At 40.9% G+C, this 19,959-nt stretch overlaps 2 protein-coding genes across 2 annotated transcripts; both read left to right on the top strand.

Annotated features, from left to right (window-relative positions):
• Positions 1–1,246: 1,246 nt before the first annotated feature.
• On the top strand, positions 1,247–7,905 carry LOC111222520 (DEP domain-containing protein 7-like). The gene is given in 12 exon segments (XM_022746281.1): positions 1,247–1,313; positions 1,581–1,766; positions 1,959–2,100; positions 2,217–2,312; positions 3,110–3,300; positions 3,678–3,879; positions 4,177–4,391; positions 4,577–4,735; positions 4,919–5,061; positions 5,241–5,366; positions 6,270–6,345; positions 7,396–7,905. Coding segments are annotated over 12 exon segments (1,815 nt in total). The 3' UTR covers positions 7,608–7,905.
• A 1,296-nt stretch (positions 7,906–9,201) lies between these two features.
• tcp11l1 (t-complex 11 like 1) lies at positions 9,202–17,991 on the top strand. Its single transcript, XM_022746297.1, has 10 exons — positions 9,202–9,452; positions 9,826–9,968; positions 11,778–11,910; positions 12,013–12,133; positions 12,354–12,574; positions 12,881–13,017; positions 13,770–13,948; positions 14,107–14,288; positions 15,293–15,465; positions 15,639–17,991. The coding sequence occupies exons 2-10, from the start codon at positions 9,827–9,829 to the stop codon at positions 15,860–15,862; spliced, it is 1,512 nt and encodes a 503-aa protein (XP_022602018.1). The 5' UTR covers positions 9,202–9,452; position 9,826; the 3' UTR covers positions 15,863–17,991.
• Positions 17,992–19,959: the final 1,968 nt, after the last annotated feature.

Raw genomic sequence — 19,959 nt, 5'->3', positions numbered from 1 at the left:
TGGCTATTCATCAGTTGAGACTATTTACTAGTACTGCCCTATTCACTTATCCTATTGCAAATAACGGCAAAATAACAAGCTCTTTATAAATGCTAACTTTTTCTTTAAAAGGGGTGATGTGTTTTGAGATTTACAGGGAAGTTACCTGGAAAATTAACTGTAAATTACAATGTTTATATTATCAGTATTCCTTTATCAATTTAAATTCACGGTCAGAGTTTCCAAGTTAACATTGCCTCCATATTATTGCCCAGTTTTCTTTCTTCTTAATACTATAGGCCAACAGTTGTAATTAATAAACCCTGTTTTCAGTCAGGATGTGTTAAATTCCCAATAAGTTTGTTATAGTGTTACGCTTTTCACTTTGACTTAATTTAACTACATTATGATTGAAATTAACGAAAAGTTAATTGCAGTCCATTTTCCTATCTTAATGCGAAACATTGCTAAAAATTAGCTTAAACTAAAAGCTAGCTTATGTGGGAATGTTAGCTAGCACGAAACTCCAATTTGCTACCACTAATAAAAAATTAATACATTTTGTGCATTTATTTGAAGACATTTTGTTTTGAAAATGTTAATTTCACTGGATAATACGATGCTTTTTATTTTTAGTGAATTAGTCAGATAAAAATGTGATTTGTTGGTGAATGTTACCTTTGGTAATTAGCCCAGCGAGCGAGGAATACGTGGATCACCAGGCGAGTTGGTTCCCTACAGCGCCCCCGTGTGTCCAGGCGGTCGGAGGAAGTGTAGTTGCTGGCAGAGATGGAAATAAAAATAAATCAAAAATACAAAACACAAATTAAGTGATTAAAATAGTGAATTCACAAAGTGGACAAACTCAAATGTCTTTATCGAAGCAAATAAATTGTAAAGCCCGGCTGCATCCCTTCTAACAATAATACTCTTAGAAAAAACTACATTTTCCTTGAGCACATGAAGGCAACATGACTAAGGACCTACAGTGAAATCCTAGGATGTCAGATCAGTGTCCATTTCCAATTCATGAATATTCTTCAGCATGTATCATTATTGATCATAGCACCAAAAGGTCAGGCACAGAATTAAACTGAGACGTGAACTATGTGTGATTTAGTGATTGGTGCCATCTAGCGGTTTAAATTGAATATTGCATTGGCCTATGTAGTAAAGACGCTTGTCCTTGGACGTGGTTCCTGCTTGTCTAGCTTTTTTTTTTTTTTTTAATAAACTAGAGACGGGTTTTCCCCATCATTTGGCCAACATGGCCTCAATAAAGGAAAGAGCTGCGGCGTTGAAACTTGCAGAGAAACTGTGTGTGCGTCCTCAAGGTAAGTTAATTAAAGACGCGCTTCATCCAGGTGTTGTGGTTTCTGCAGCTCGTGCAGGCCTGTCCGCGCTTCTGAAAGCGTTTCACGCTGAGCACCAAAGGAAAAAAAATCCACTTGTATCATGCTTTTCTCATCCATGTTCTGCTCTCATAAAGTCCTGTATTATTTACTGTTTATCTGTACCCAAACGCTGCGCATGTCTGTAAAATAAGAGGCTAGAGACTGAGTTTGTGTTCCTTGGTTCATGTTTCTCTGACTTCCTCTTAGCTCATGGAGTGGCCAGTAAACCATCACAGTCTCCCTCCTTGTGGAGTGGCCTCATCTCCCACCTCAGGTGTTCTGTGAAGGTGAAGCGTCGACGGGTACACCTGAAGTCCCACAGTGACTGTTTCCTGGGCTCAGAGGCCGTTGATGTGGTGGCAGAACATATTAACCACATCATGGACGTAGAGGGTGTGTGTGTGCCAGACAATGGCTTTTATAAATGGTAGCATTCAGTATTATTCCCTCAGATGTTACGTCAAATAACTGGGTCATCTGCGGGTTCAATATGACCCAAATCATCCTTTCTTTATCCTCTATTTTTATTTATCAATGGACATTCAACAAATTGCTCATCAAACCTTATGTTTAATTAAACTAAAGGTGCCAACGTGTCACGGGACAAAGTGGTGTGTGTGTGCCAGGCTCTGTTGGACTGCAACATGTTTGAAGCGGTGGGAACCAAAGTGTTTGGGAAAGACAAGAAGCAAGATGTCTTTCAGGACAGCAAGAGCGCTCTTTACAGGTGAGACACACACAAAGCGAAAAAGTGAAAAAACTAAATTGTAGCTGTAATTGATATGGGCTGTGACTGAGTTTAATATAGTAGACTTTTATCTGCCTGTAAAATGTTTCTCACAGGTTTGTAAATGTGTCCATGCCTTCAGTGGATGAGCTGGAGAGAGGTCTGCTTGTGAATGGGATCCAAAAACTCTTCCGCAGTGCTCCATCAGACAGGTATGAAGTCTAAATGATGTCGCTCTTCATTTTCAGATCCTTATATCTTGTTTTATGGAAGTGTTTCTTACAGTCTGAAAATTGGGATCGGGATGAATGAACTCTCAAGTTAAAGACAAAAAGTCTTATGGTTGACTTAATGAAGGCGTGTGAAGAAGAATGTACTTGCAAAATTATCGATGCCACTGTGGTATAATGTTATGTTTAATGATGTTAAATGTGTAGTTAAGAGCCTGAGTGTAATGTTGTTTTTTTAGGAATCTCTTGCAAATGTTTTCTATATTAAAAAAGTATGAGCACTGTTTGAAGGAGATGGCTGGTTGGGATTGACATTTAATCTATTATGTAACAGCCATTTTAGCTAGAACTAGAGGTGAGAAATATGAATAAAATCTTCTATCCCAGTGTACAACTTTTCATGTAATAGTGGTACATATCATGATATAGTATATTTCCTGGACATTCTGTTTTAATATGTTTAGAGATAAAGTGATGATATGAAGGTTGTGATTAAATATCTGACAAAGTACTAAAAATTGATGCAGAAATTCTGTAAAACCAATGTTGCCGCTACACAGTCTTGTTCACTGATTAGCAACATGCCCAGAAAGGACTTTTCCAAGCAGAGATATTGATAGGGAAGCTGCCTCTGTATAAATGATTTAAATCACAACATGAGGTCAACTCTTTATAGACTCATAGTACCATCATATATATATATATATATATATATATATTACATGTATCAAAATGCTTCCCAACGTTGAGCTCTGAATTGTCTATGTTTTGCCCATCAGGCAGGAAGAGCAGACATGTCCCACTGGGTCACATGTTCAGGTCTCCACCCCTCTCCACTTCACTCAGACATCCACAAAAGCAAACCAGCTGGACACTCATGTCCCTGGCAGCCTGTCCCTGAAGGCTGCGGTGGACAATCTGAGTCTGAGTCCCAGCAGAGTGCAGACGGACTCTGTGTTACCACCACCGTGTGAGTCAGCCATGTCATCACGTGTGTGTGTTTCATCGTCTTGTGCCACTTTTGTTTTCTTGTTTTCTTTACCTTTTTAAAGCAGAGATTTCTTTTATTATTTTTACACAAATTGTCACAGGGAAAAAACTCCAACATCATCTCCCCTTTAAAAATGGAGCCATGTTGATTGAAAGTCATCTTGATACCTAAAGGTTTCTTTGACCTGTTGAATGTGGCTGATAAACTGATTGATTGAGTTTTACAACATTTGCAGCAGGTGTCTAACAAGTGTTATCATAAACTCTAATCCAGTCCCCTGGATTAGGAGATTTTACAATTGTACCATATGTTTTTATGTTGTTGTTGTTATATTTTCATTTTGCTCCATTCCACAGTGGTAGAGGAGGTGTGGCAGGAGCAGACCCTGCTCAGGCTGCTAAATCTGGTGGAGCTCCCCCTCCTGGAAGGAGTACTTCAGTGCAGCCAGACCGCATCGTCTCCCCCGCCGTCACACCAGCTGGCTCACAGTAACCCAGACCTGATCTACAGCAGCAACCACCTGGACAGACAGATCCTCAAGGCCTTCAGGGAGACTCAGTATGTTTGGCTCAGGCAGCTTGTGACAGATGTGGCTGCATGTTTTTACTTTACATGCCTCTGTAGTTGCTTACAGGAGGTTGCTATAAATGCAAATTTAATCTCAACGTGTCAGACTAAAGAAGTTTACCTGCGATCTCCTCATCTTACTCTCAGCAAGAAAGAGAATAAGCATATATCCCAGAATGTGTAACTACCTAAATGCCTTTCTGACAAACACCAGCTATTTCTTATCACTAATTTGACAGCAATATAGTGTGTTTATTATAATCCAATCAGATTTTTTTTATGTCTCAGGGAGGATGAATGGCTGTGTGCAGCCCTGGACTGCCTGGACTTCCTCTCGGATCAGCCTGTGGTGGAGCTGAGCCGGGAGCTGCCTCACTGTTTCCCTCAAAATCAGGAGAGCTGTGACCAAGTCCCAGCTGGTAGCAGTACCCAATATGGAGGCGAATGCTTGGATGGGCGCCAGTGGGGCAGATTAGTCATCCCTGTTTGAGCTTTTAGTCATGGTTTGATTCTGTGTGACTGTGTTTTTGTTTATTCAGCTTGTGGGGGTTGTTGTTTTTTTTTTGTTTTTTTTTTACATGCAGTAGACAGCCTGGTTTACTTTAGCTGGCGTTAACTAATGTGCACAACATAAGTGTCCATTTCTGCACGTCTGGCTCTAGTGCTAGTCTCTGACTTCTGTGTCCAGGCCACGACAGTGATGAGCCTCGTCTCTCCCAGAGCGGCTTGGCCCAGTGTAAGCTGCTGCTGTACAGGACCCTGGTGAAACACTACAGCCACACAGACAGACCTCCGCTGCTGGCACAACACATGACTGACATCTGCACGGCCATCACTGACCTGCTGGGTAAGAACCAGGACTGTGGCTCAGACACTGTAGTTTATCACAAGAAAAGCTGATTTTATCACTTAGATTCACATTGTTCAGTTGTGAGTGAACCACGGGGTGGTAATAAAAACCTGTCTCTCTACCCAAGTTGCTCAATAACAACAACATTACTTAATATTTGTGTCTCTCTTGCCTTTCCAGTGAATGCTAAGTTAGACAAGGCTCTTGAGGCTCTGCAGCTGTGTTTGAAGTTGCTGCCACCCAGCTGCAGAGACGAGCTGCGCAGGCTGCTTACATTCATGTCTCTGGCAGCTGATCCACAAGGGATAAAACTGGATAAAGAGGTGAGATCTGGTGACTAAATGTTAATAATGGATAATGCGTTTTTAAAATGTCAAAAGGAAGAATTTGTGGACGGTGAAAGTCATCGTTGTGATGCAGCATGAAAAGGGGACATCAGCTGTTCTGCTTGGTTTCTCTTCTGTATTTTCCCATTTTTAAAATGTGCTGTTGAACCTTTTAGATGGAAAACAGATTAGCAGTGAACAGGTCTTTCTCCAGAGCGATCATCCACAGCAAGGCTCTTTCAAAGGACAAAGAGGACCTGATTTTGTGCTTCATGCTCAGCAACATCAAGGAAATCTTCAAGGTAAAGAGACACTGTGAGAACAGTTCCCAAACACTTCCCAAACAAACCATGGTTCTTTAGATTTACACTGCAGCCATTGAGCATTGCACGTGCTAAAGACAGATTTTTAAAAGAAAAATTAATCCAATTAATCCTACATTTCCCAAAATGTAACGAATAGCATTTTTTCATTAATCCCTCCCTGCATGTAAACGACCACGTTTTCAAACTCCACAGCTTTGTGTTACGAATTTGTATCTCCTGCACCCAAGTTGAGATAACCCTGCTGACATCAGTATGACATCATCAGGGTGTTGTGTTGTGAGTTTCCCCAGTGGTCACTGCTCTTTCAAAATGATCTAGTGCGAACAAGCAGTGTTGAGAACATGTCAGACCCCTTTAGTAGTTTTTACAAGTCAAGATCAAAATCACAGCACAGTCATTCTCTTTAATTCATGTGTATGGAGATTTTGCCAGATGATACACTTGGTTTTGACCTGGTCCTGACGAACCTCTTTCAGAGCCACACAAGACATGACAAATATTTTAACAAGCTGAGTCACTGCAGTGTTCTGTAAACTGACCTGGGGCAAAACAGAGTCTGGCCCCGGCAGTTTATCACAAGGTTCACCGTGATTTTGCTTTATTGGTTTGACGATGACTTTAAAGCGTTTGTTCAAGTCTTGACATTCGTTGGTGCTCATGACTCATTGTTGCGTAAACAAATTGGTCAAATTGAGTTGCAAAATATAGTTTAGAAATTGCCGTGTGACATTTGTGTGAGGGTTTCAGTGAAAGTGATAAATAGGAACTTGAATGGAAAAGACTGCCAATTTTTTTTTTTTAAAATGTACTTTAATCGACAAACCAATTTCTGCAATTCAATCATTTCCCACCAAGATGTTTTTTTTCTTTTTGCTCCAGATACCAGGAGCTCTGCACAAAGGAGTGAGTGACAAGCTGGCCAGCCTGGTGCACGGGACACAGCCCGATGTGACTGGTAAATGACTTTAATAATAACAGCAGCATAAAAACAGCAGTGTCCAACATAAAACAAGAGTATTAAAGAGTATTAAAAGCCAGTTCATGTTGGGGCATCGTACTGTAGAAAGCTTACCGTCTAACTGGGTTGTAGCTGTTGCTGTACAGCTGCAGATTTCAAGCCAAGTCAGATATGGTATCCAATTTAAAATTGTTCACTCTTTCACAATAAGCTCTTATTCACATCAACATGACAGATTTCACATCTGTGCTTGAGGTTTTAGATCCACTCAACTATCAGGGAATTCACAGATCATTGAGGCTCCGTGTGTCCTCGTTACAAGATGTGTATTGTCTAAATATTCTGAAGTAACCCATCATTTCCTTGGTGTTTCAGCTGATATTGTCATTTCATTGCAATGCCAACATGCGTCTAGTTTAATTTGTCTCCATCATGATTTATTACTTAGTATTAAACTCTTTACAAAAAAGTCTGGAATTGTAGAAGCAGAAGTGCGTCAGTTTCTTCAACATAGAATATTTGACTTATCTTTTTGTTGTTGAATATTTTTGTAAAGTAGGTGGATCCAATCAATTTATCACACATTTGTAGAAATCGCAGACAATTTGAAAAATGTATTTCATGCATTCAAAATTGCCAACTGTGTGTCACATTTAAAGAGCTTGGAGTGCAGAGATAAAATGACAAATAATTAAATTTAAAACATTTTACATTGTTCATGTATTAGACATAATATTGGCATTGATCTGATAATTTATTGCCAGCTAACTGGAAGATATTTTGTTCACCTCTAAATTACACTTTTAGTATAAATCTGAAATTATTGGTGTGTACTGTATAGGCAAATGTGTGCAGTGTAACAACTTCATAAGGTGAAGGTATGTCAGTGTTTTTTTGTTTTGTTTTTTTTTTTGTCTCTAAATGGCCAAAAAAATGTTGCATCTTTTAACATTCAGCAGTTGCTTCTTTGCACTGTTAATGGAAATAATGAATATGGCATCTCCAGGTTAACCCTGTGTTTTTCTCTGTCGTCTTAATGTCCTCCAGGCTCTTTGTCTAGTCAGCAGGTTTCCAGCAGGACTTATACTGACTCTACAAAGAAGACCACCAACCAGGAACTGTGGGCTCTCTTAAACAGCATCCACGGGGACACAAAGATCTCAGCCAAGGAGAGAAAGCACCGACTCAGACAGTTTTACCAATCCCACCCAGAGATATTTAACCAGTACTTTGGCGACTCTGCTCTTAGTGTGCTGTAGGTTTGTGAAGCCAGTGATATATAGGCCCTTAGCCTGGGTGTCTGATATCTTCAGCTGTCCATTTCAGAGGAGGTTTTGACTCTTACAGTTTTGGTTAATAGCTGGCCAGTTAGACACAAGCTAACTGATTTAAAATAAATGTTTGTAAATGACATTATATCTTAGAAACGTGTAAAGATACAAATGGGAAAGACCCCTACAGCATATGATTACACTTGTATGCTCTTATTTGCTTTATTATTGAACAAAATAAATAAACAGATGACATATTCTTGGCTGTCTTTCTCTTGAATATAAATATGAAACATTAATATTCCTGTGATTAAGCTTGAACATGTATGTTTTTTATGGATATGATGGTTAAAGCAAAACAAATGGAATAGAAAAGAAGAGGTCAATGTTAGCATTTTCTCAGTTTGTGGATACACATTAATGTTGTGTATCTTGTGCCCCGATGCACCCAGTGTCAGTATTTGTGTATATGAATTTTTATAATGCAAATTTTATAAAATGTGGAGTGATGGACAGTGTTGCAAAGAAGTGTCTTTTGTCTGTGTTCAAATTTGAAAAATTTTGAGTGCAATATTTGCTTAACCCAGCACACTTCAGTGGCAACTAAATTTAATTTAGTGAATTAGATATAAACTTTTCAAAATTACGCTTTATAACTTGTGGGGACCCTGTAGCATTAGATTTTGACCGTTTCCTCCTAGACGTAAAAACCGCACTCTCTTGACTAACTGGTGCATTTAAACAAATCCCTGATAGATTTACCAATACATTTTAAAAAATTTAGTTGAATAATTTGAAAATTAATTTCATATTAAATTACTGTATAACTTCATAAGTAATTCTGGCAAAGTCTTGTGATAAATGAAACAAAATCCTAACTAACAAAGAAATTCTAAATGTTGAGAAGTCTTACGCCGAACAAAAGCAATATAGTGAAATTGACTTATAGCGCCACCACGCGGTCAGTTGATGTAGTGGTTTGGTTGCCTCGGTAATGTGATACCTTGACCCGCTGTGTGATGAATAGCTGCTGTGGGTGCTACTTATTTCTAGAGCAGACGTATAAAGCAGAATATTCAGATCAATTACCAGAGGTTTTCTACCAGCACGCGCTTGAGTTCTGCGGGTCAGACCCTTGAATGTTTAATTGTTGAGTAGCTGTGTGTGTGTGCTGCAGCCGGCGGTAGGCCGGGCGCGCTGGGCGCGCTGAGGGCAGTCAAGCGGCGGGCCTGCGGGACCTGCGGCGGGCGGAGCCAGGTGGGGGCGGGTTGGGGGCTCTCGGCCCGTTACCGGGTATATTTAACTCCGCACCAAAAGGAAAGTCGCTTCGGGTTGCAGTCAGCAAACCCCTCCCTCCCCCCCCCGCCTGCCCCCCCCCCCCCCTCCCCCCCCCCGCCCCCCGCCCCCCCCCCCCCCCCCCCCCCCCCCCCCCCGCCCCGCCTCCCTCGCCCCCCCCTCCCCACCGCCCCCCCTCCCCTCCCCCCCGCCGCCCACCCCCCCCACCCCCCCCCCCCCCCATCCCCATGCCCTCCTACCCCCACCCCTGCCTACCCCACCCACCCCACCTTTCAAGTTAAGGAGATGGCTGCGACGTAAATAATCTCGAGGTTTCCGGGATGAAACAATGCTCTCCCTCAATTGAAGACGGTGTCAGGCAGCGATGACGTTATGAATAAATTTGTCACCGTTATAATTTCGCTTTAACCGGGTCATGACGGAGTAGCTGTGTCATAAGGCTTTGTTATTGTTGTTGACAGTCGAGGACTAAAGCTAACGTTAGATAAGTTGAGCTCCAGCTAACCCACGTCTTTCCTCGGGGCTGCCGACTACAAGGTTAGTAACGTTGCCGCAGATAAGGCTGTGAAGACAGCGACAGTACCATGAGGCTTTGTTTTGTTTACCTCTATCGTGTTCACCACCTCGGTCTTAGCATCGCACTGGCACATTGTACACCCCCCACCCCACCCCTACCCCACCTCTCTACAAGTCTAGATGATGTCATCATCTGTAACAACAACAAACCTGCATCTCTCCTGTTTGTACTGTTACATGAAATCCCATCACTTTACACATACTGCATGACTAGCTAGAAAGATCACTGTCACAGCTGTGACATAGCATCTTATTACACTCTTGACAGACTTTCAACACTTGAGGTTCACTGCAGATTGGAGCTATAACGAGTCTTCTGTTCTGCAAACTCTAGCATGCCAAAGGAGGCAGACCACCTTGAGGATGGAGGAGACAAGGAGTCGAAGGAGGAGAGCACACAGGGGACTTCTCAGGAGACAGTGAGGAAGAGAGTCCGGGCAGATACTCCGAGCCGGCATGCAGAGGACTCTCCACAAGGTGAGGAGCAGGCTTTAACTATTAATATAATAAGTAAAACACATGCAGGCAACCACCATATGCACATGTAGATAATTGATGTCTTTAGAGGTGGGAATACAAGGTACAGCTTCCTCCAGGCCTTTAAAGCCTTAGTTGATCTGTGACTTTGAGGGTTGGACACCTCTGATTCTTTGAGTGTCAGCTATGAGTTATAGAAAAAAAAAATGTAATTGTGGCATGTGCAAACATTTTGGCACTACATGTAAAACACTGACAACTTCCTGAACTTATTAGGCCTTAATTCACTCATTAGGATTTTAAGAAAGGTTAAGGATTAACATTAACAAGTCCACATCTGATGAATTCTCTGAATTTGCTATTCACTTCAAAATCACCAAAATATGTCATTTGCCCAGGAGTGCCCACACATTTTCATAAAACTATGTGAGAATGTCTCAAAGAAATATTGTCAAGAAGACAGCACCCTGGGTTAACATCATAGGCCTGAGGTTAGGACACAGCTGTTGCACAGCTGTTTCCTTACTGAATTCTAGACATGGACTTGCAGTGCAAAGGTTCAGCTGGGATCCAATCTGCTCCTTATCACATACTGTAACTGGCCAGCTCAGTTCCCCAGTCTCTCCTCAGCAGTCCTTTATTAACACAAACATGAACTTCGATGGGAACACAAACAATCCTCCTTTTGTACGGTTGAGAAGAAACATGACTGTTGTAGTTAGTACAAAAAAAAAAACAGCTTCACATGAACGTTCCTTCAGGGGTTGGCAAATAAATTCTTCCTCTCTGCAGTTCTTAACTCTTTATTAACAGTGCCCCTCCAATTCTCATCTTGTCATCACTTTAACACGTCCCACTCCGACCTGACGGCTAGTAAGAGCAGGTACACACAGAGGATGTCCAGCAGGTGTGAATGCAGGTTTTGTGATGTCACACCTCTGTGGTGTACAGCTGTTCCCCTCTCAGATCCACTAGCTATAAGTAAATGGCAGTTCACAGTAAAGTGATTATTAGTTTTGATATCATAATTTCTAGCATGGCAGAAATCCCCATCCATGAGTTTAGTCTAGTATGGAGTATGAGGTTTAGAGTCAAAGTCAGCTTTCATAACCTCAGTTTGGGTCATGTTTCAAGGCTTGTGTTGGCACATCTGCCAAAGCTTAGAACACATGAATAAAAAAACTTATTCCACAGCCAGAAACCAAACGAATTCTAACAGTGCAATTAAGAGTAGACACTTTTTTGGACAGTTATTCCTAGTGATTATAATTACCCATATGAGATGTATAGTGCAGGAACATTGTCAGTTTTGATTTGGAAAAAATATTATTGAATTATCTCATTTTGCCACTTGGACTTTTATAATGTTCTTCAATATTTTCTGCTTGACAGATGAAGACATTATAAATGTCTTTGGGAAACTGTGACTTCTTGTTCATGCTCAGAGTTATAAATTGGATTATATTTGATGAGCAAAACTAGACATTTTGCTTTCAGGCAGGTGTGCTGAACAGCGTTCTTTGTGTGTACGCTGGGAGAACTAGAGCGGATTAACACATCTTGTCTTTGGTACTGTCTGTGGCTGCTTGCATACATTCACACTAAATCCACTTGGAAGTAAGAGATAATGCGCTTTGTTTGAAGATTTGTTAAAATCCAGTTTGTTGTCAGTGCAACGGCTCTTTTTCTTATTTTCTCGACTAAAAGAAACTTCGGATTTCTAGCTTTTGGACTTAAGTACATACTGATGTGTGTAAATTTGTTGGAATGAAAATATGTTTTCTAAAATGGATTTTCCCTCCCTCACAGCCAGCCCTCCCAGGTTTGTCTCTGTGGAGGAGATGATGGAGACGGCTAAAAGAGTCACCAACATGGCTTTGGCTCATGAAATTATGATCAACCAGGCTTTTCAAGTCAAACCTGCAGAACCTCCTGAAGGAAGGTGAGAATTTAATTCAGTGCTGTAACTGTCACTTGAGTGCTTGTTTTTGAGTGAGCTCTTTTCTCCTGTAAAAGTAACAGAACATCCTTTGCCCCTGTACAGTTTGGAGCGCAGAGTGAAGGAGATTATGCACAAAGCATTCTGGGATTGTTTGGAAACACAGTTGAAGGAGGAGCCACCATCTTATGGACACGCCATCAAACTACTCGCTGAGATCAAAGAGGTGAAGCAGGGAGGGGGGGTTTATTTTATTCAGGAACTAAACCGATCCCGATGACCTTCCCGAGTGGCACAGTTTGTAACAAGTTTGTATTTTGAGAAGGTCACAGGAGCAGGACTTCACTGTACAGCGATATTCAGTACAATATCCATCCCTCCCAAATTCATCCTGACTTTCCTTTCCTGCCTGTTCTTCAATCATCCTGTTTTCTCTGCTTATCCAGACACTGCTGTCTTTCTTGCTCCCGGGCCACGGTCGTCAGCGCTCCCGTATCGAGGAGGTCCTGGACCTGCCTCTAATCCAGCAACAGGCTGAGAATGGAGCTCTTGACATCGGTCGACTGTCCCAGTTCATCGTTGGGATGATGGGCTCGCTGTGCGCCCCCTGCAGAGACGAGGACATCAATAAGCTAAAGGAGAATACAGATATTGTGCCACTGCTCAAGTAAGCCAAGAGACAAGAGAGGGACTATTATTAGCTCTGCATGTTCCAGGCTTTAGTTTATTTTTAGTGTGTAATTTCATTCCAATCCATTACAGCGCAGAAGTCAGCTTGTTCTGGAGTGATGTTAACTTTGAGAATGATATGGGGCAAACTAGCAGGTCCCCAATCTTAATGCAGACTTAATGAGGGAACATTGAAATGCCACTCAGCTCGACTTTTAGACATTTAAGAGACTGTACCGTTTCATTAAAATTGTTTACATTTTCCCATTTTCTGTTTATTGTTCTTTGTGCCCCCCCCCCCCAGGGCGATATTCTCAGTTCTGGACCTGATGAAGGTAGACATGGCTAACTTTGCCGTGAGCAGCATCAGGCCTCATCTGATGCAGCAGTCTGTTGAGTATGAGAGGAACAAGTTCCAGGAGTTTCTGGAGACACAACCAAGTAAGGGGGCTTTCCTCGACTGAATAAGTGATGTATTGTATTCTTTATGCTGCCAGCGTGACATGTTGGGCTGGAGCACATGGTTGGATCTAAAGTGAAGCAAGGAGCTTCATAATAATCAGTCTTTAAAATTAACAACTGATGAAATAACTACGTGTCATGTGAAAGGGGTCAATTGTAGTTACAAACCCACAGAGAATTACCACCTAACTATGCAGCGCCCTCTGCCCCACAGAGCATTTTAACCTCTTTTATCTAGTGTTTTTGTTTTCTGAATCACAAACTCTGCTCTTATCAACCTTATTTCCAGCTGCAGCAGGCGTCTTTTTAGTAAAAAAAAAAAATCTTTGATAAACCCACTGTACAATACCCGTCCACCACCAAATGGCAAAGTTAGCATCCGGCTAGTGAACATTTAGCAGCTAAAATGTCAGATAATTCCGTCAGTAATGGGTGTAAACCACGACAAGAGCTGGAGGGAGAGTACAACTTTAATTAAGCAGCATACATTTCTGTGTTACATTTCTGTACACACAGAAAAAGAACTGAAATATTAAAACTGTGCAAATTAGTGCAGGCAGTACTAATAAGTGGAATGAATGAAATGTCTTTTTAAATTTGTCCTATCCTTTCAGTAAAAAGGGGAAATCAAAGAATGTTTTAATCTGCTGAGCAATGGGGGGGGCAAACAATCCACTGTGAGTAGTGATGAGTAATGATGTAAATAATTAAAATGTTCCTTTGTTCTTTAGATGCCTTAGACTTCACTGAGAAGTGGCTTGAGGACACAGTGAAAAGCCTGAGAGAGGCTGGGGTGGATGGCTCTAGTGCTGCCTCGTCTGAACCTCCCTCACTCCTCCCCCTTAATGTCCATAATCAGGCCTATCTACGTCTGCTGAGGTGGGACCACGCCTCAGACCCCTTCCCAGAGGTACATAACTTTAACCCTGAAGCCTATCACTGGGTCTCATGTTAGTTGTCTTCTTTCTTTTTTTTTAGCATGTTCTCCACTTGGGATTTTAAAACGATCAAGTCTTGTGTTTGTATCTGCCACCTTAATCTGTATTAATCTTCTCCTCTCCTAAATAGACCATGTTGATGGACCAGGTTCGGTTCCAGGAGATGCAGCATGAGGCTGATCGGTTAGTTCTTCTCTCCGCCCTGCTCCTCATCGTCTACACTACAACAGGGGAGGCCATCTCAGGCCTGCCCGGGCTGATGGAGACTCTGAAAAACACCATCAACATTATGCTTGCTGACATGCACACGCCGTGAGTACAAGTACTTTCACTGCAAACAGTCACACGTATGTGAGGGTTACCTTTCAATTCATTATGTTTCAGACCACTCTCGACTGATTGATGACTGATGAGGGGCAGCCCTTAATATGGTGAACCCTCCATGCAAACAATCAATGGAGGATTAGGGTGAGGATGTAGTGGTGCGAATGTGACGAAGCCATTTGACTGGGGGTCTTTAATCTTGCATGAAAAAAATGTACTGCCTTGGGGTTAGATTGAATTATTCTGGCATGTCCTGATTGGCCATAAGATGACACATACACTGTAACTCCAGCTTCCCTGGTTTGAACCCGGCCACTTTTTGCCACATGTCATCCTTTTATGTAATTATATATTCTTTTAAATTGTGCCTGTGTGGTCTGCAGAAAACGGCTGTTAAGACTGTCTCAGTCTGAATGCGACAGCACTTTGAGTTTATTTTGGTAAAGCAGAAGTTTCCTACTCTTAAGATCCCCAGGTCTTTAAAGCTGCAATAATCAATGTAATCAATAGTGGCTCACATGAGTAAATGTGATGCTGAGGGGGGTTTCTTGTGAATAATCCGCAGCTAATTATCACCCAACTCACCTCAACTCTACAGAGCATTTTAGCTTCATTTAGCTCATTGTTTTGCTTTTCTGGTTCGCAAACTTTACTTATTTTAAGACACAGCGGGCAGCTATTTTCTGCTGGCTAGAGAACATTATGGAGCTTTTAGTGGTTAGAGACTTGGATACCTTCTTCGGTTGTTGGTTGAGACCAGAGTAAATATTTGATAGTAAATTGCTTTTTCTTCTTCTTCCTATTATTATTATTTATTGCAATATTTTGCTAACCCGTTCACCATATCAACTTGCGTTTTCAGCTTGTACCGTTGTCTCGAGTGGTCTAAACTTGTAATGCAGTTTTAATGTGTAATGCAATGTTGCAATGCAGTTTTTACAACTCATAGTTGTGTCGCTACACTAACAAATCCTTCTCTTGCCTGTCCTAAGGTCTTTCAGTGCACAGGAGGCCTTAGCGACCATCGGAGAGAAACTGTGTGTTGAGCTAAGTCAGTGTCTAAGCCAACATGGCTACTCTCCATTCTCTGCTAACCGAAAGAGCATTCTGAAGGGACAGATCTCAGCCACCATCCAACCAGACAACACAGTCCGCAAGCTGATGGGTAACACTGGCACTTTTCAAAATACATTAAAATAACTTATATAATATACCTTATAATACACTTATGATGACTCAGGGTTAGGAGCTCAGCCAACAGCATGTGACTGGCTGTGCTTTATTCACACATATCTTTTGGCAATGACAGAGAATTCCTCTCCTCTCCTCTCCTGTCAGAGTCTCGGGTTCAGACCTATCTCCTGGCTTCCCTGGAGTTCAGTCAACATAAGACCCCTCCTCCTCTCCCAGGAGGTCTGTCTCCGGTCAGCAGGGAGCTGAAGGAGCTCGCTGTTCACTTCAGTCGCCTTGTCACCTACAACAAGCTGGTCTTCTCCCCGTTCTACCAAAAAATTCTCCAGAAAATACTGACGGCAGGGGAGAGTCCTGGCACAGAGATGTAAACACTACAATGTGGATTAATAATGATGTGGACGGCTGTCTGTAGTTTCCCTTCACTAGTAACATTTAAGATTTAGAGAGAGAAGTCGAGGAAGCTGATCTGTAATCAGCGGGTAAAGCCAGCACCCAAGAGCGTGCACCTCAAACTGACATAATCAAAAAAACACTGGCTACCATCTCAGTTGCATTAACTCACAGTGTTGCTTATTTGATAAATCTCAGGCCTCATAATTGTGACCTCACGGTAGTTTTCCTGCATACACTTGTGGTCAGTATTACTAGAAAGGCCGGGTACCATTCAGTAGTTTGATACTCCAGCCAGTACAATAACCGGGTTTTAGTACAAATACTAGAACAAGACTTAGTGTTATAGTTACCATACTCTGCATAATATAAACATATTTCTTTTTACTAAAAAACTATGGCTAGGTACAGTATGAAATTTACAAAACCATAAAGTAAACTCTAGGATATGTAATGAAAGATTAGGTCAACAAGAAAAGGATCAGGGCCTTCATTTATCAAGTGTCTCAGAGTAAGAAATCAGTCCTCACTGGCCAACAGTTTTCAGACTGAAGCATATTCGGTCCTGTTTTTGAGTCGAGAAGCATTTTATCAATGTTCCTAACCCAGGAAACCGCTCCTATCTCTGCCAGTATTTAGGAGAGGCACAGAGGTGTCCCAACCTGTCAGGAGCTGCCAGGAGGAGATTCAGGCAGAGACATACGGGCACATTCCATTCATGGAGAGAAAACTTTGAAATACTTGATGGCAATGGGAAAGCGTCTCTGCGTGAATTACAACCAACTACTTCTGCAGTAATAATTAAAGCTGTGATTACTCAGCAGCACCTCAGATACAGTAAAATACAGATTCATTTATTTCCCCAACACACTGTGTGAAGTATTAGCAAAACCAGCTGCAAATTTCTGGTTTATTTATTTATTTGCTCATGTATTTATTTATATTTGGAAGGGCCATGATATTTCAGAAACGTGTTCATTTTGTTACACTTACCAAGAAGTGGCAGAGATTTAAGTCATTTCTTAGATTAAAAAAAATGATAAAATTGTCTTATTCTGAAGAAAGTAGGACCAAATATACATTGCACATATAATTTTTGACCAGGAGTGATTCCCTACACCCAGACACTTGATAAATAAAAAGCCTAGCTAAGTATTCAGTAACAGCTTTCAGAGTTTAATCAGTACTCAAAAAAGATGTGGCAGTTGTGTAGGACATCAAGTTACAGAGAATAAACAAGACAACAGATGACTGCATGCTTCCTTTTTACTGCAATTGTAGGATAATGCTGAGACAGTGGATACAAAGACTCTTTACACAGTTTCATTTTTTTCTTAGGCTTGAAATCAAATGATTCTTATTTGGGTTTATCAGATTTACTTTGTTAGAGTAAGAGAAAACTAGAGGGGCACTCAGAGAGCACAGACCTCCGCCAAGGCCATTGTCAAACAGCATGCAACAGATTTCAGAGAAAAAAAAATTCAAATTCATAGTAAATGATCCAATCTGCCCCAAAATTTTATGGGTTCTCTCCTGGCCCATGACCCATACCTATAGCAAGACGATGCAGTGTCTAAATGTTATTACTAAATTCCAAAAAAGTCAGTAGTGCGGTCCTTATCTAAATTTGTGAATTACCACTTCAGTGTAGCTTCAACTTTTTAAACTTTATTTTCACACAGATTCAGGAACACAAAGGGTGTGTAGACTTTTTATATCCACTGTATGTATACAAATAAGATGAATGTAACCAGACCAGAATAAATTCCACCGAGGGGAAGCCAGACCGGTGTTATGGACCAACTTGAACTGTTTAATTGTTACTTTGTTTTTTTGAATTAACTTCACTTATTTATAACATTTCTGATGATTTATAAGATGTTTAGAATATTACTTCTGACAAACACTTTGCTTTGCTTTTGAATCTGACATTTCTGATGTATATTTTAATTTAATCATAATTATAGTGGTTGTAACATTTCATCACTCCTTCAGGCAGAATTACATTGCTTGTTCCACAAATGACTAACATGTTCACTGACAACACATCAACTCCACTTATTTGTCTCTGAATGTTCATCCAACATACCAATAAAGCACTGTTTGTCCCACACAACAGAGTCATTCTTTGTCTACTCCATCTTAAACTAAGGCTTAGTCCTGAGAAATGTCTAGGTGAAACTGGGTAATGCATTTTATGATGGTGACCGTCTAGGCTTATGATGTCCCCACTAATTTAACATGAAAACAACTCAAGGACCTATAATTAAAATTTCTATCGAGATGTTCGCCTGGAATACACATATGAGAAGGCAGGTGGTGCTAGATCTCCAATTAACAATCTGATATTGCTGGGAATTGTATTACAGTAATAAAAGAAACAGAATGTTAAATAATTATGAATTATTACTAGACTTCCACTCCACACTGGCATGAATTAGTGACTTTTATTGGCAACAACATAAGACTGAAACAATGAAAAATTCTTGGATCACTTATGTAAGGTCCTAATTTTTTTTTATCTTCGTGTATTCGCTTGAGCATGCAGAGAATCATATAACAATAATAACAAAGGAAATAGCAAAAACATGATCATTAGAAAAACACTGTATAATGGAGAAGGCCTCGTTATGTCCTCATCTAATGCTCCATTATCAGACCAGGCAGATAACTGACAGAGTCCAATAAAGACCTGAGGCTCAAATAGTTTTTCACTAGATTCTTTCAGGTCTAATTTAACAAACAGTAAAACATGAGTACATTTCAATCGTACATTTGAACATTGCTATTCTTATAGTGGTTTATACTTTACTACTACTACTACTACTACTCCCACTCCCACTAGGCTACTTATATTTCCTTACAAGCATACATATCAGTTTCTCTGAAACAACATAACATCCTGTTGAGCACTCAAACTTATCTAAACCACCAATAATCAAGTGTGATAAGCTGATCAATTTACACACCCTGTAAGATCTTAGTTAAGCTAACTGGAGCATACATAAAAATAGTGCTCGATAAAATTAACCTTGTAAATGTGTTGTGCAGACAAAGTATAATGTCTTCACCACGGACAGACAAGTGATTAACTGCATGCTTATTACAGCCACCACGCTGCTAAGTGGAGGCATTTCTCACACTTGCCCACAGGGGGGCGCAGGATCACCCTGAATGACACTAACACACCCCTTTTTGTTTAGACATTTTGACATGTCACAGTAGGAAGAGCACAGATGTAAATAATAAAAAATTGAGTAGAAATTTCCTGAAGAAATGTTGAATGTGCCTGCTGCTTGGTGCGTATCCATCACACACATTTCAATCTCAACAGAGGACGTTACTTTGAGTTTCATCCGTGTTGTAGAGAATTATCCTAACACTGATCTCAGTCACTGCAGGTATCCCTCAAAAGGCTCTTTGAAACTGTGAGGACTGGCCAAAGGGACCTAACAATGATGGTTTCAAACCTAAATTTGTCCCCACATCTATAGCAAGACATGTATACACACATGTACATGCCCTAATAGAAGTTGATCTGCAATAAAGCTACTGTGATTTCTCCTGCTAGAACAGAGCAACATGGGCAATAGTAAAAAAAAAAATGCCCTGAGTTAACCAGTCTCATTAGCCAATCACAGTCAGTTGTGTGAAAGTGTTGATTTACCTTGAAATTGCTCTCATACCTGTGTTAAAAGGCTAAGAGTTAATGAGTCCAATTAACCAATCAGAATCAGCTTTGCCCTTTTCTGCCCAGTAACTGTCAGTAGCACCTGCTGAGACACTGGTTGCTATGGTGACTGTGGCAACCACAATCCCCCCTGTCTCCCCAGGCAGACAATAGCTTTTAAGATGAAACTTGTGTTTGAAAATTGGATCTCAGAGTGGAAACTGCAAGTCCTATTGAAAAGATCACCTCACCATGGCCATCCCAAGGCTTCAATAAAGAGATTGATATCTTTCATGTGTACCTATAGTTTATGGTTGAGGTTCTATCACAGTTCAGAAATTCCCCTCAACTCTGTTGAGGGCAAGATCTTGAGAACTCAGTTTAACATGGGTGTCTATGGGAGCT

Source organism: Seriola dumerili, unplaced genomic scaffold (genome assembly GCF_002260705.1).
Source record: "Seriola dumerili isolate Sdu_G_001 unplaced genomic scaffold, Sdu_1.0 BDQW01000097.1, whole genome shotgun sequence".
NCBI classification, from domain to species: domain Eukaryota; kingdom Metazoa; phylum Chordata; class Actinopteri; order Carangiformes; family Carangidae; genus Seriola; species Seriola dumerili.
This window is presented reverse-complemented; position numbering and strand designations above follow the sequence as displayed.